A 16,753-nucleotide genomic window follows, 5' to 3' on the forward strand; every position below is an offset into this window, starting at 1 on the left:
GACCCATTTGAGAGGTTTATCCATGTAATCAGGAAACCAAATGGAATGTGATGACATTCAACTGCCCATTTTCTTTGCTGATGACTCCACCCTCTGTCGCACCATCTGTCATCCCTCAGATCGGCAAGCAGCAGCCTCTTCACTCTCTGTAAATCTGGATAAAATCACAAGCTGGTCTAACACTTGGACCATGTCTTTCAATACAGACAAATCTCACACTCTCACTACGTCTCTCCGAAAAGACCATGTGGAACCACCCTCTCTCTCCACCCACATCAAATTTCTCAACAATCCTCGTGAAGAAGTCCTTTCATTCAAACTTTTGGACCATTCTGCCATGATCATTCCTGGGAAAGCCAAATTTCCAAGTTGGCCTCCCAAGCCAGTCATCAACTGGGCATTCTACGTCATGCTAAGTCCTTCCTTGGCACACCTGAGCTCCTAATCACATACAAAGCTTTCATCCGCAGCCTGATTGAGTACTGCTCTCACCTTTCTCGGCTTCACGCTGTGGAAACCAAGGAATTTAGGATCATTGGTTTCTCCTGTGATGAGGCCGAGCCTTTGGGTCTGTTACTCTCTCACCGCAGACAGGTCGGTGGTCTTTCCGTCTTCTACCGTCTCCTCTCCGGCCTCGACCCCCCCTGCTCTGTCTGCTATCTGTCCCACCCATATTTCTGCAGGGTGCTTAATGTACGCCAGCAACCCACTTCTGGGTCGACTACCAAAATCAAGAATCACCGTTCATCTTCATTCGTTCATTCCTCTTTTTTCCTACCTTTGGAACAAACTCCCACACACTCTTCAATCCCACTCTTCCCTCCAGGAATTCAAAATAGCTGTTCACCACCATCTCTTATCTTCCTCCATCCAAAACCATGATCTTTACTACCCTCGTTAATCCACCCCAAACCCACCTCCTTCAAATTCCCTGCTTTCCTTCCTGAAAGTCCCTGTAGTATCCAACTTGTTTACCCCATGTACCCCACACCATCTCTCTCCCTTCCACGGATCTCCTCATGTGTCTATTCCCCACTGTTTTGTGCTTACCTCTTCCATTCTTCTTGTCTCCTGCTACCCTTGTTATACGTTCTGTGTGTTAGCTCTTATACGTGCGTTGACATTGTATTAAAAAAAAAAATCGTATTATTTGGGACATCCATAGCTATTTAAAAGGTGGGTGTTCCTTTCTATAATACGAGTTGATTAAAGATCAATGGTATAAATATATGACAGGATGCCATCTTTCACCAGATCCTTCTGCAAGTCGTGAAAGACCCAAACAAACAATATTGTCGCGTCCACGCCAGTTAAGACAGACCTGGACAGATAGCCGAACAATTCTAGCTTGGAGGTGAACAGCCGAGTTCCCTCAAGATCAAGCACGTACCAGCGGCGCCCACCAGGACAGAGGACAAGGGTTTATACTTGAACCCACAATGAATAGACAGACACAAGCAGTCTTAATTAATAGCAGTTTAATGAACATAAATCAAGTATTCATAAGAGGAATAAATCAAAGCGTAATAATGAAAATAAATCAAAGCATGAGGTGATGAAACGTAAGGTAATTTACAGCATAAAGTCGAAGCGCCTCTACACAGTTACAAAAACGGACAAGGGGAACGATAAAACAAAAGAAAAATCCCTCTCTTTATTCCAGCACTTAGCTTTGTCCAGAGATGGTCTTTTCGAACTTGACTATCGAACTGCGTCGTCCTGCGTGGGAAACCGCAGCCGAAATGGTGCCAAGCGGCTCTCTGGGCAGGAAGCGCATGAGAGGTAATTTGTGCGGATGGTCCCTTCATTAAGGGCACAGAAATCGCTGAACCGTCTATTCTCACGTTCGAGATTGCCAACCCTGCCCCTCTGTTACAACAGATCCGCTCACAATGACGGCCCACCTTCCTCCTCCAACACACAACGGGACGATTTCTGAGGCCCTGTGAAAGGCCACGAGGCACGCTCTTCTTCCCTTCTCAGAAACGTACATGCTTCATGACTCAACCGAACAGTCAATGGCTGGCATCTTGCTCCAGCATGCGGGCAAATTCACACAGAACGAACATGAGAATTGCGCAGCCTTCTTCACCGTGGCGAGAAGCAACCGTAATGCCCTTTTCTTCCAGCAGCCATCTCCTCACTCATCACACTGACCAATCCTAAGCCTTGGGGCGTGGCCTGCCCATTGTTGTTGTTGTTGTTGTTAAAGCGTCGTTCCTTTTTATAGCTAGCTTTGTAAATGCAAAAACATAGGAAAAGGTCACAGGGGGAAATCACATACTGGGAGAAATTATCCTTAAACCCTACCTAATTAACACAGCACCACCACCCCATGCTGTGACACATAACAACTTAAGCTGACAGTTTCCCAGAATTAATTACATTTAGATGTCTTCTGCTCGTCCACGGACCATGCTACTCTATACAACTCTACCTTTACGATTAAATTCCTCCATCTACCCCACAAACATAACAATATCGTTGTGCGTGTATGGACAGGAGAGTGGTGCAAAAAATAATAACTTTGAAATACGTTGCTCAACAAGCCTGCCCTCGTTCAATGTGAATCACTGACTACGCATCTAAAATTTTGGCTCAATTAAACAATATTTAGGGGTCGCTTAAATTTTTTGATTTTTTTTTCGTGTCTGCACCCTTTTCTGTCTTATCCGGAACGAATAGTAAGAAAACAAGCCAAATCATATTATACACCAGCAGGGATACCCGTGCTCCGCACGGGAATCCTGTGGATGACGGTGGATCTGAAGGAGTATATGTCACAGTTAATTTTAAAATTCTAGAGGCTGCCACCATTATTTTTTTTTTTTTTTTCATCACCACTAGAATATTATATTTTCCCCGCCATGTTTTATATGCAGAAGACTCGAGTTCAAAAATGTTAAGATTTATTGCCGCATCAGATAAAAAACCAGAATGCCTCAACAATGTGGGGCTGGTTTCATGTCATCATTTGTGACTTAATTTACACGTCAGGCATAACCCAGCCTGGCCCAGCTTATTTGATTTATTTACGTCTGTTATCCTGATAACGTCAAAATTGTAACCGTTCTTGAAGTAAGAATTGGGAAACGTGTATTATGAAATGGTATACCTCTGAACGCCTCTGTCGCTGTTGCCGTGCGCGTGCAGTTCGAGAATTCAAATTTGTTCGCTTTGGCAGTGGCATAATGTTTCGGGTTTCAAAGCTGTTATAACAGGAGGAGAATGTGTATGTTTAAAAAGTCAACGGATATGAACATTTTGTATTTCAAAAAACCCTAGCGTTTTTAACCATGAAGCCTTTTGTCACGATTAATACGCTGGCGCACTATTCGAAAGCCATTTTTTTTTAATGGAAATGTTATTATTTTTATTTTTTTTATATATATTATTTTCATTTTTATGGAAAGCTACTTAGCGCATCCTGGAGCTGAATGTTAGGTCTATATGGGTGTAAAGTTTCATCAAGATCGGTTCACTGGTCTAGGAGCTTATTGGTTACAAACAAACAGACAGACACAGACACAGACAGAGACAGACAGACAGACAGACAGAGACAGAGACAGAGACAGAGACAGACAGAAGGACTGCCATTTATATAGTAGATTTAATCCAGAACTGGAACCATCATAAGCCAAAGCTAATGTTATAGAAAACAAAGAAAATCGTGTCATGCATGTGAATCTGAACTGCACACAATATGGAACTCATCTCAGGGCATAGAATTTCAACATTTTAAGTGACCTCTAAATATTCTCAGATTCACTCAAAATTTGGCATGCTTGCTGTGTCAAATGGAATGAGGGAAACCATGTGGAGCATGAATTCTGTAACTTTTTTTTTTTTTTACCATATAGACATGGAGCACCCTATAAATAAACAGTGTAAGCAGTCATTACGTACCTCAGAGAAATTGAAGAGGGCACCTTCGTCACTGAGGATGTCAGAAAGGGAAACTGAATCACTGGTGAACACTTCGATTTGGTACATGCAGAAATTATGGCTTTGCAAGAAAACTGGGAAATACCTGCAGAGGCGGCATGGTTTGAGGTTAGGTGGATGTGGGTGGGAGAAGCACCGAAAAAAACCCAAAACGATATCAAATTCAAATTGTCATTAACAACAATAATACAACATATCGTCTTACAAACTCTGGCATTCCTTTGTCAGCACATTGCTGACTCTTGTCATCTTCCATTTGGATTCATTCTCCAATTGAATTTTTTCAAATTCCTGATGACCTCATGCAATATCCTGCCTTTTCTTACAGGTCATAATGGCAAATCTTCTCGTCCCCTTGTTCTCGTCCTTCAAATATTCCCTTGATCTCTTTTCCCTGCACCAGTCAAAATCCCCTCATCCTGTGTCAATCCTGCTCCTCCACAAGCTACGATTTTGGATATTGAAAGGAAAAAGAGGTCCCTTTTTGACCATTGCATGACATATTTTGGTAAACGTGGTTAAAAAACATGAAGAACGAGAAGGGCACTCGGTAGAGCGCACACCTCCGCCACGTAATGCCTGATCCACGAGAACATATCAGGCCCAATACATTTTTGAAATATCATGCCAAATATCATTTTTGGCCCCATCTCTCAATGCGGAAGAATCACTTCAAAAATTAAATGACTCTCGTATCCAGATCCGGATTTGGATGTTCACCAAAATCGAATCAATTTGTCGTGCTCACACACCCAACCTGTGCACCAAGTTTCATCCGAATCCGTCCACAACTTTTGAGATATTGTGCTATTTATCGGTTTAGCCCCATCTCTCAATGGTGATGAAATCACAGAAGGATCTGGGGGTGGTAATAGATACGGGAGGTAAGCAGGCAGCACAGTGCCAGGCAGCTATAGGTGAAGCAAATAGGGTTTTAGGCTGTAAAAGGACGATCAATTATAAATCAGAAAAGGTAGTGTGTACATTGTACAGGAATTTAGTGAGGTCTCATCCAGAACATTGTGTGCGGTTTTGGTCAGCACAGTTCCAAAAGGACAGATGCCATAGAGAAGGTTCAGCGCAGGGCTACTAGATTGATTCCGGGCCGAGCGAGACTCAGCTATGAGGAGCGGTTGAAGGAGACAGGACTTTATTCACTAGAAAGGAGGCGATTGTAAGGAGATATGACAGAGATGTTTAAGATCATGAAAGGTGGAGATACAATAAGTGCAGATGAATTATTCAACAGAGTAGATGGTGATAGGACCCAGGGACATAGCCTGAGAGTAAAGAAGAGGAGAGTTAAGACAGTAGTAAGGCAGGAGACTTTCACTCAGAGAGTAGTTAATGCATGGAATGGTCTCCTAGGATAGGTAGTGGCAGCAGAAAAAGTAGATAAGTTTAAATTAGAATTAGATAGGCACCTGGAAGTTATGGAGATGTTGATAAGACTTTTAGGTAGTTTGAGTATTGATGGGTGATTGTATACGGAGTGCTGTTGGTGAGGGTCTTGTTAAGAGGGGTTGTCTGGTTGATGTGTGTTTTTAAACAAGCCCATTAGCCCTCTTCGAGGGGAAGAAAAAAAAAAAAAAGACAAAAAATTCCAAAAAATTTCTTCTTTAATTAATTAAAATGATCTTGGGTTGGTGTGGTGTTCACCCAGGCATAATGGGCTAAATGGCCTGCACCTGTGTTGGATTTCCTTGTCGCCCTTGTGGTGAAGAATCGCTTCAAAAAATTTATCAGATCCAGATCTGGATTCGGATCTTCACTAAAATCTAATCAGTCATCCTTGTCACACACGCAACCCACCCACCAAATTTCATCCAGATCCATCCACAACTTTTTGAGATATCCTACACACAAGCAGACAGACAAATAAACAAGACGGTAGGTGACATGGGTGTCAGGTCAGGTATGGGAGCATGTGCCAGAACAGCGCGTCGCTGCGTCCACTTTCCGCCGGTACTCAAGGGGCCTCCGTCTAGCCATTCCCCAGGCAGATGCCAGGCCTATCCCCATTTCCTTGAGATGATGGTCAACCTGGTGCAACCGCGAGGCACATGGTCGGCCCACTGGCCTCCTCCACTCATGAGACTCTCCCGCTGAGAGAATCTGGTGAGCAGGATCAGCATCAGGAAAATGAGCCACATGTCCATACAGCCGCAACTGATGCTCACGGACAATGCAGGTAACAAATCTCATCCGAATCTCTCTCAGCAACCGCTCGTTGGACACAAAATCCGACCAGCGATAGCCAAGGATTCTCCGAAGAGACCTGGTACCAAAGGAATTAAGTCTCCGTCTCAGATCCTTGGTCAGAGTCTAAGTCTCGCATCCAGAGAGCAAGACTGGAAGTATCAAGGAGCTGAAGACTCGGACTTTCGTCCTCCCGCACAGGTACCGGCAGCGCCACACCCCATGATCCAGTGAATCCATGACTCCCCAGGCCCGACCCAGACGTCTATTGACTTCTGACTCACAGCCAGCAGAGACATGAATATCACTGCCAAGGTAAGTGAATCTCTCCACGACCTCAACATCCTCACCACAAACAGACACAGACAGGACAGCAGCATCCAAGATGTCACCGAAAGCCTGGATCTTAGTTTTGACCCAAGAAACCCGTAATCCCAGCGGCTCAGACTCCTCTTTCAGCACCTCGATGGCCCACAAAAGGATATCTAAAGTCTCCGCAAAGATGACTGCATCATCTGCAAAATCAAGGTCCGAGATCTTGACATTCCCAAACGATGCACCGCAGCTTGATCTCTCTGACATCCTCCCTAAAATCCAGTCCATACAAGTGCTGAAAAGTGTGGGGGCCAGTACACACCCCTGACGAACTCCAGTAACAACTGGAAATAAGTCAGAGATGGTACCACCACACTTCACAGCACTCTCAGTACCAGAATAGAGTTCAGACATTAGATCGATCAGTTTTGGTGGCACCCCACGAAGACCAATAATCCTCCAGAGGATATCCCGATTCACTGAATCGAACGCTTTACAGAGATCAACATAGGCTGCAAGCAGCCCCTGCCGAAACTCGCCTGCGTTTGGTGAGGACAGGAAGAGCAAGGATACAGTCAATTGTTGACCTCTTTGGTGTAAAGCCTGACTGCTCTGGACGCTGGTGCTCAAGCAGATGGTGGTGAACCCTATCAAGAATTATCCGAGCAAAGACCTTGCCCGGCACTGAGAGCAGCGTCACCCCTCGGTCGTTGTTGCAGTCTTGGCGATCACCCTTCCCTTTCCAGAGAGGAACAACAAGGCCCCTCTTCCAATCAGTTGGGATGATGCCTGTGTTCCAGGCAGAGCTCAAAACTGCATGCAACGACACGAGTGCAGCATTTCCACCAGCCTTGAGAAGTTCAGCATGGATGCCACAGATCCCTGGAGCTTTGCCCCGTTTCAACTGATTCACCGCAGCCTGTGTTTCCACAAGCAAAGGTGGACCACAGTTGATTTGAGGGTCAGCAACAGGGATTGTAACACTCTTGACGTCCAACTCGACAGCTGGGGGATCAGCCTGGTACAACCGCTCAAAGTAACCGGCCCAGCGGGCCTTCACTTCAGACTCCTCTGTCAAGAGCCTACCACTCTGCTTGAACTGCAGTGCTCCGAGGGATGGGCTTTGATGAACGCAATGCGCGAATTCCCCTGTAAGCGGGATGAGAATCACCTGTCCACAGGTGATACTCTACCCCCTCACAGATTCCTCGCACATAGGCCTACTTGTCCACCCTCAGTGCACGTACAGTTTTACACCTCAGCTCCCTGAACAGCTCAGCTCTGCCATTCAGCCTGGCCCTGCGACTCTGGTCAATGGTATCCAGTGTCCCTTGAGAGACAAAATTCTTCTTTGCCCTGCGGTGAGTTCCAAGACATCCAACGGCAACATCAAGCACGGTGGTCTTGAAGGCACTCCACAACTCTTCAGGACCACCCAAAGCACCCAGACCCCCCCCCCCAAGTGTCCACTCAGCCTGTTCGCAAACTCCTCAGCTACTCTCTCATCCCTGAGCTTACCAACATCCAGCCTAGGCTGGGATGGTACCATTCTCCAGGATTTAAGGTGCAGCTTTAGAGTTGTTACAACAAGCCTGTGGTCAGTATTGAGGAACTGAGCACTCCGGCAGACCCTGCAGTTCTGGATCATCCTCCAACGACCGTCAATGAGGACATGGTCAATCTCCTTTGCCACACCGCCAGCGTTGGAATACCAAGTCCAGAGATGAGCTTGTGGGCGCTGAAACCATGAACCAGCCACCCTAAGTCCATGACTTCTTGCAAAGTCAAGGAACTTAGTGCTATTCTGGTTCATAGTTCCTGACCCATGGAGACCAACACACATCTCATAACCATCCCTATCAGTTCCAGTCGAAGCATTGAAATCCCCCAAGACTAGAAGTGTATCTCGTCTGGGGCACTGATCAACCACAGACTCGAGTGTGGCGTAGAATGCATCCTTCACGGTGAGATCACTCGCCTCAGTGGGAGCATAAACAGAGACCAGGGGGAATGACACCTAAGGAGTGACGAATCCTTAATCTCATGATAAGCTAGTTGACCAGTGTTACCTCAATTATCATTGTGGTCAGCTTATTGGACACAGCTACAGCAACTCCTTGGGTATGGTAACCATCAGAGCGACCAGACCAATAGTAGGTGCAACCACCCACCATTATCTCGCCGCAATCCGGTCTACGAACCTCAGAGAGAGCTGCAATCCCGATGTCCAAACGCTTGAGCTCAGATGATAACAGAGACAGGTGATCATCCTCTCTTAGGGATAGGACATTCCAGGTACCCACCCAAAGGGACCGCCTCAGGTTAACTCAAGGAGACCGCCGTCTGGTGGACGACACCTCAGCACCACTCCGACACACTCTCCCACAATCTGACCCAGGGATGTTTCCCCGTGGTTTCCCTCCTTTCATCAAAGATTGGGGGTCCCGAAGGCTTTTCCCCAATCCCGTCATCCGGTGAGCTGCCCTGCGAAGGGAAGCTGCACAGGAGGTACTCCCACGGAGTGGGTTTTCAGATTTTTTTGCGTTTTTGGGAATGAAGGGTTTTACGGTGGCCGGAGTGCAAATCCTGCCACCAACCTCCTGATAAAAAAGTAACCCAACTGCAGGAGGACGTCCGCAGACACAGTTGGGCACTAGATATGGATGGTCGTTGGCTCACAAGGAGCTCCTCCACCCTTTGACAGGTTTTGTTTTTAATCCTGCTGGGTGTCCATATCCAAACACCCTCCTCACCAGAAAACCTGGTGGGGGAGACGGTTTAGTCGCCGACAACCCGACCATGGAACAGGTTAGTACAGGTTTACATGGTACCTGTAGCAGGTCACAGATCTCACCTGACCTGACACCATGTGCGGTCGCGATATAATTGCATACTAGTCATACAGTTTTTGACGGATCGGGCTGAAAATTTTTGACAAAGAGGTTGATTATAGTGCGCATAAAAGCATGGAAGCCGATTCTTGATTTTCGGAAAAAAAAAATTCGGATTTTTTCAAAAATTTCAGTCAAAATTTCAAATTTTTTTTTTTATCGGATTTTTGCAAAAATTTCAAAGTCCCGTTGCTAGGCAATGGTGGCATCCATAGCAACGGTGCTCAAAAGCATACAGCAAGATCCAGGTATGAACCTACCAGTCAAGTTTCATCAAAATCGGTTGACTCCTCTGGCCTCCAGAGCTGTCCATTACATACAAACAAACAGAGACATACAGACGGAAAACATGAGAATAACGGTAGTTTAGCGACCACCAAACAAACAGACAGAGGGGTGAAAACATAACCTGCTTCACAGTCAGTGGCGGAGGTAACGAGAAAGGCACTCAGTGGCACCTGACAGTGGCAGAGGTAACAAGAAAGGCACATGACAAAAACACAATTTTGGTCAGGTCAGGTCAGATTAGATCTGACTTGCTACAGGTACCAGGTAAACCTGCACTAACCTGTTCCATGGTCGGGTTATCGGCGACTAAACGTCTCCCTCACCAAATATTTGATGAGGAGGGTGTACGATATGACCACCCAGCAGGATGAAGAACAAAACCTGTTAAAGGGCGGAGGAGCTCATTGTGAGCCAATGGCCATCCATATCGAGTGCCCAACTGTGTCTGTGGACGTCCTCCTGCAGTTGGGTCACTTTTTATGAGGAAGTTGGTGGCAGGATATGCACTCTGGCCACCATAAAACCCTTCCTTCAACAAAACATTCTCAAAGCATAAAAAAAATCTGAAAACCCACTCTGTGGGAGTACCTCTTGTGCAGCTGCCCTTCGCAGAGCAGCTCATCGGATGACGGGATTGGGGCTAAGCCTTCAGAACCCCTAATTTCTGATGATAGGAGGGAAACCATGGGGTAACCTTCCTGGGTCAGATTGCAATCCTGTGTGCCAGGGTGGTACTGAGGTGTCGTCCACCAGACAGTAGTCTCCTTGGGTTAACCTGAGGCGGTCCCTTTGGGTGGTTACTTGGAATGTCCTATCCCTAAGAGAGGATGATCACCTGTCTCTGTTATCATCTGAGCTCAAGTGTTTGGACACTGGTATTGCAGCACTCGCTGGGGTTCGGAAACCGGATTATGGCGAGATCATGGTGGGTAGTCACACCTACTATTGGTCTTGTCGCTCTAATTGTTACCATGCCCAAGGAGTTGCTGTAGCTGTGTCAAAAAGCTGACTCCAATAGTAATTGAGGTAAAACCGGTCAACGAGCGTATTGTGAGCCGAAGGATTTGTCACTCCTTGGGTGTCAAATATATTCTGTCACTCCTTGGATGTCATGTCAAATTTCACTGGTCTCTGTATATGCTCCGATTGAGGCGAGTGATCTCACCGTGAAGGATGCATTCTATGCCACGCTCGGGTCTGTGGTTGATCAGTGCCCGGTGTGGCAAAGGTGACTTACCATGTACTCGTTTATGGTCGCTGGAGGATGATCCAGAACTGCAGGGTCGACCGGAGTGTTCAGTTCCTCAATGCTGACCACAGGCATATTGTAGCAACTCTGAAGTTTCAGCTTAAATCCAGGAAATGGTACCATCCCAGCTGAGGCTGGATGTTGGCAAGCTCAAGGATGAGAGGCTGAGGATTTTGCGAACAGGCTGAGTGGAGATTGGGGGGGTCTGGGTGCTTTGGGGGATCCTGAAGAGTTGTGAAGTGCCTTCAAGCCCACCATCTTTGATGTTGCCGGTGGATGTCTTGGAACTCACCGGTGGGAAAAGAAGAAATTTATGACTCAAAGGACACTGGATACCATTGACGAGAGTCGCAGGGCCAGGCTGAATGGCAGAGCTGAGCTGTTCAGGGAGCTGAGGCGAATCCAGATTCAGATCTTCCCAAAATCGAATCAATTAGTCCTTGTCACATATCCAACCTGTCCAAGTTTCGTCCGAATCAGTCCATAACTTTTTGAGATATGCTATGCATCATTTTCGGCCCCATCTCTCAATGGTGAAGAATCACTTAAAAAATTCTCAGATCCGGATCCAGATTCAGATCTTCACCAAAATTATGCATTGCTGTCCTTGGCCAGTCACCAACTTACACAAAAAAATTCAGAATGATTGCTTGAAAACTGTGGCCAAAATCGTGTGACAAACAGACAGACAAACATTGCAGACCAAAATACTCGGCTAAAATTTTTTTTTCACCAAGTAACAGACAGATACACAGACAGGGATGTAAGCATAACCTCTATCCACCTAAGGAGGGCAGAGGTAATAATAATATGGTTGCCAATTCAGCAGTCCTCGACATTTACTTTTAAAGCATTCTTCAATTGAAGATTTGTTGTAAATATTGCGTAAAGGACAAGCTGTAAATTTTCCAATAGATTATTCAAAGTGCAACTCAATGTTCGACTTTAAAATTATTTCAGTTTGGTAACAATTCATGAACTGCGTATGTTGGTTGAGGGTCAAATGGATCACAACAAACCAATAGCTCGACAAAATCATCATGGTCAAAAATATATTGTTGTTGAAATGGTTCTGATGGGTTAACATTGCTAAGTATAGTTTGTTTAGTTCCTTAATTAATGTAACAGCATAAGCATAAAGTAATTAATCACGATATTAGATATGCGTCGCTTATATGCAACAGTAATAGATAGACGGCAATAGCGAGTATGTTGAGTGTAGCGCCAGAGGAGCAAACAAAGTGTATAGGAAGAGAGGAGGCCAAAGGACGTGCTGGGGTGGATTTGTGAGAGGCGTGCATGACCCCCGCAGGTACAGGCATCTGTGCCAGAGTCGGAGCGATCAGTGAGTGGGGTAGAGCCGGCAACCATTGTAGCTGTAACAACCAGGTACGGATATACACATAGTAATGATGTGAACGGGGAGCAGGTCAAGGTAACAAAGGTCTGGATGGGGTCTCTCCCCAGGGTGGTGTGTGAGCTTGGGTGTGTGCGGAATGTGAGCCCCATGTGTGAGCTGTCCGAACTGGCATCCAATGTCATGGCATGGATCTGTACAGTTGAGGTAGAATGTCTGGTTTGCGAACCGTGCACTTCGGCACACGGTGAGCTACCATACCGGCAGATCAAAAGCACGTCACACATGCATGCTGAAACGGGTGTGTGAGAGGGTGAACTTGCGAGGTAAGCGTGGCACCAGTGTGTGACGCACACATTAGTATGGACAAGAGAGATGAGAGGAGGAATGTAAATGGGGAAGTCACAGTTAGAAACAGACTGTGTAGTGGTAGGGTCAGAGTGCCCTCCCCCAGGGATTAGTGGGAACAGCTGCGGCTCGTGGTGATCCGAGGAGCGATCATGGGGTTCTGCATGATGGAGCATGGTGCATAACAGCCCCTGGTTGGAGTTAGGACTGGGCTTGCATGCTCCCTCTGGGCTTTATGGAAGGCCTGGAGTATTAAAAGGAAATGATGCTGGTGGTGCGCATTTCATAGCCCCATTAAGCCTTGGAGAGGAGGCCAGAATTCAATTTGGAAGGTGGAAGGGGGTGGGGGGAAGAGTGAGATGGATCCCCCATGAGACTTACAGAAATGGAGGGGACAGACGTAACGTAAATTTGTGGTGTCCCCCATAAGCATTGCGCAAAGGTAGAGGCACCAAGTTAGCAAGGAGTCACGTGCGGACCCCATGGGTGACCATGCAGAACGCAGCGTACACGGTCAGAGGCTCGTGTGGGGTGCATGTCCAAAGTGGGTGTGGCGACCTCAGCTGTGGGATCTCCGTCAGGGATCCCGTAGGTTGAGTGATGGGGGTGGCGACAGTAGCTGCAGGGTCTCTGTGGATCTCCTTGGGATCCCACGGAAAATGTGTTCAGTGTGACACCCGAGGCTGGGTTCTCAGTGGGGAATCCATGGCGCTCAGAGGGAATGGCTCAGAGGGAATCCATAGGGCTCAGAGGGAATAGAAAAGACCGAGAAGACAGGCTGACGGGTACGACTGTTGCTGTTCGAAGGGATAATAGTGATACTTTAAATTGACATGAGGGTTCTGAATTGTTTTTTTGGTTTTTTTTAACTGGCTGATGCACAAGATAGATGCTTCATTCCTCCTTCTTCTTCTCGTCCTGTCGAGATTCAGAATAAGTGAGAAATTAGTCAATGGGGTGAAGGTGAATGAGGTGTATGGGTCAAAATTTTTTTCGACTGAATGAATGGTGTGCAGAAGGTGTGGTTGAAAAGGAGGAAGCACCCACCTCCCTGTGGAGAGAGAAACCCCGTCTAGGATAGGTAGACAGAGGGGACTCAGCTCTTTTGGAACAAGATGTCATTCTAGTGTTGGTGCTCCATTCATCTATCCATTGGGACCATACTCTGCACAGAGCGTCGGAAGCACAGAGCACAGAAGCAGTCTCATGGGCTATTGGGCACAATCCTGAATGGGTCGCCACTCCGCCACAGAATACTTCAATGGCTCAGTCATCCCAACAATCTGGTACTCATTTTTGCCGAATTCGGAATGACGACAGGCTGATGAGTCAACCCCACTTGGTATGACTTCAACGGCCAAGCGGGATTTGAACTCAGGACCACCACCCGAACCATTAAGCCAACACCAGACAGTGTTGGTGCTGGTGGTAGTAAAGTTAATTTATAGTTGGTGCAATAGTATATTGATGGGCTGGAGGTATGGCTCATTGTAAAAAGATATTTGGGGAAGGACATCCCAGGTGCTGGGTGTGCACTGGCCAGCATTGGTGCCCTGAGGGGTGAACAACCTTTTTTGTAAGGTAGGTCTGAGTGCCCGGGAGAGGACTCATTGCGCTGCATGCCAGGAAGGGCACTTTGGGGAGCCAGAAAGGGCCCCCCAGAATTCAGAAGGGAACAGGTAAGCTTGGCAGTGGCACCAGCGGCCCAGGTGCTGTATTTCGAAGCAGGTGGAGACCTGCAGATGGAGACACAATGCCCAACCACGACATTGTGCAAAGGTACAGAAGGACAATTTGAGGGTGAGGTCCACACTTGTTATAGCACTAGCATGCAGAACGGCAGGTAAATTGGTTACATTAGCACTATAGCAGAAGGGGGTTAAAGGTAAAATGAGGAAAAAGTGTTTTTGAATGTTGGGTCAGTTAGAGATGCTTCCCCTTCACACCATTTTTGATGTCTGTGACTGCTGGAGATAATCACAGGAGGGTAATTGGATTTTGCGAGAACCCATGGAGTCCCAACTTGTTAATGTAGGGGTAGGCACACCTCATCGGATGACTTTACCAGCAAGCCTTGTGAGACCACGCCACCTCACTGTTTTATAGTCACTGCACGTGCCTTGATTTCCTCAGGGGAGATAGATTAGTTAAAGGGATCAGAGAGTCCAGGAGGGATAGCTAAGCTTATAGGTTTGGAGAGGCAGGAGCCATATATTAGATATAAGGATTAGCGGTGCAGTTCAGTGTGTAATAGGTTCGGGCTGAAGCCAGCCATCCTACCTGCTACCGCCACACGCTCCTGCTGCCATCGACGAGACGATCTGCTGCCGGCTACTTTCATCTGCCGTCCAACTTGCTTGTTCAGTTTGCCTGTCAGCCATGCCATGTCACCTCTCTTCCAATCTTTGTCATTGCCAGCTGTGCCATCTGCTATGCAATATTAGCTGTGGGTCATGCCATCTGCTGGGCCATGTTGCTCACCTGCCTTGTTCTCATTCATGGGCCATAAAGGCCAGAAGACCCACACTAATTCAAGACTAAATGGGTGGAGTTTCATTTTCTTTTCATTCATTTGTTTATTGGGCCACAAGGGCCATTGTTTGTATTGTTGTCAGCCACATGGGTTCCTTGGAAATTTTGTTGTTGGGTCATCAAGGCCAGGAAGAACTCCAGTTGTGGAGAGGTCATTTGGGCCAGGGGAGCACCGGGTGCTCGGTAGCCCTGCAGTCAATTAGGACAGTTATTGTGCTTAACCCAGGGCCCTGATAGACAGCATTGGATAGGGGAGATGTTACCGTGTCAGAGGGACCAGAACAATATAATTTCAAGGACTCCAAGCAGCAAGAAGAAGAGGCGGCACACCTGATGCACTAACCCTCACACCTGACTACACGTTGTTTAAATTGCCTCTGGATATAGAATTGTATGCGCATTCGTGAGGAAATGTCGGACTAGTGCAGCGACACATTAGAATAGGATTGAATACCGTTTTTGAATTTTTTCGTGCGGGTTTTTAGGCTCGGGTGGGGAGTTGTATTGTACGGTAAGTGGGGTCATGCCCAATACTGATCCGCATTCTGAATGCAGATTCAGGAGAGTCTGAAGGAGGAAGGTGTGGTTAGTGTTGTGAAAATGTCTCATAGCGGTTAACATTGCTTCGTATAGTTTAGTTAGCTCCTTCATGAATGTAATAGCATTAGCGTAAAGTAATTAAAAGTGATATTAGATATGCGTCGCTTATATGTTATAGATGACATATATCCCTCCTAATGTCTGTGTCTAAAATCTGTTATCCCTTTGAACCTTTGTAAATGTTTTTACCTTTGCAATCTGTCATTTATGTCTCTTTAAAGGGTCTCAATAGACCTTGAAGCACAAGTTGGGCAGGAAACCACCTCACAAGTTGGATGTTCACACCAACCAATAGCTTTTCGAAATGACGTAATCTGCCCCAAAAATGCTCGGTGCGCCTGCACAGACACTACAGGAAACTGGTGTGTTTGGGTCAAAATAAAATGTAATGTTGCGGTTTTATGAAACGCATGCCAAAATTTAAACACAGTACGTAGCCTCTTCGAATAGTTATTTCCGTAATGTACATTAAGAATAGCACCTTCCCTGTAGGGGTTATTATGTAATTAAATGCATTGGGTTGGGTAGCTGGCGCCCCTTCTAAACCTTTTGGGATAATAGCACTATTAGTGCGTAATGACGGATGCCATGGCTGCCGCTATCAGGTTGGGTATGCGTTGTTTTACTGCCATGGCTGTTTTGCTTGTGCGAACACCACCAGCGTTCTGGAACTTTTTCCAAAGCCATGGCTTTAGAAGTGCACGCCAAATTCCCATTTATTGTTTAAAGCCCCACAAAGTCCTTGTTTGTCTGTTCGTCTGTATGGACGTCTACCCTGTAATCATGTAATGTAACTTATTGCCATCTACCTCTGTACTGCATTTCGTTTCCCAATACCGTCAATTCCCCTCCACCTGAACCTGACTGGTAAACATACCAGGACACGACATAGCCCCGCTGCAATAATTGCACCATTTCCTGGCTTTATTCCATGGACATTTTTGGACAAGTGGGGTTCGTCCCAGGTGCATGGGGGTAAAATGGGATTTCCCCATGTTAAGTGCTTAGTGAAGTCCTGATGACAAATAT

The 16,753-nt window shown here is 46.5% G+C and overlaps 2 protein-coding genes across 2 annotated transcripts in view; both read right to left on the reverse strand.

The window, feature by feature from the left end:
* LOC147028692 (A-kinase anchor protein 10, mitochondrial-like) overlaps positions 1 to 4,069 on the reverse strand; it is a 61,332-nt gene extending 57,263 nt beyond the window's left edge. The window contains exon 1 of the mRNA XM_085879369.1: positions 3,907 to 4,069. Coding sequence (XP_085735495.1) covers positions 3,907 to 3,993 — 87 coding nt within the window. The 5' untranslated portion in view covers positions 3,994 to 4,069. The remainder of the gene's footprint in view (positions 1 to 3,906) is intronic.
* The window catches only part of LOC147028690 (uncharacterized), a 188,611-nt gene that overhangs the window by 68,012 nt on the left and 103,846 nt on the right, over positions 1 to 16,753 (reverse strand). The window lies entirely within an intron of this gene.

The sequence above is a fragment of the Eptatretus burgeri genome, chromosome 4, assembly GCF_056783735.1.
Source record: "Eptatretus burgeri isolate ZD-2024b chromosome 4, Ebu_testis_v1, whole genome shotgun sequence".
Classification (NCBI taxonomy): domain Eukaryota; kingdom Metazoa; phylum Chordata; class Myxini; order Myxiniformes; family Myxinidae; genus Eptatretus; species Eptatretus burgeri.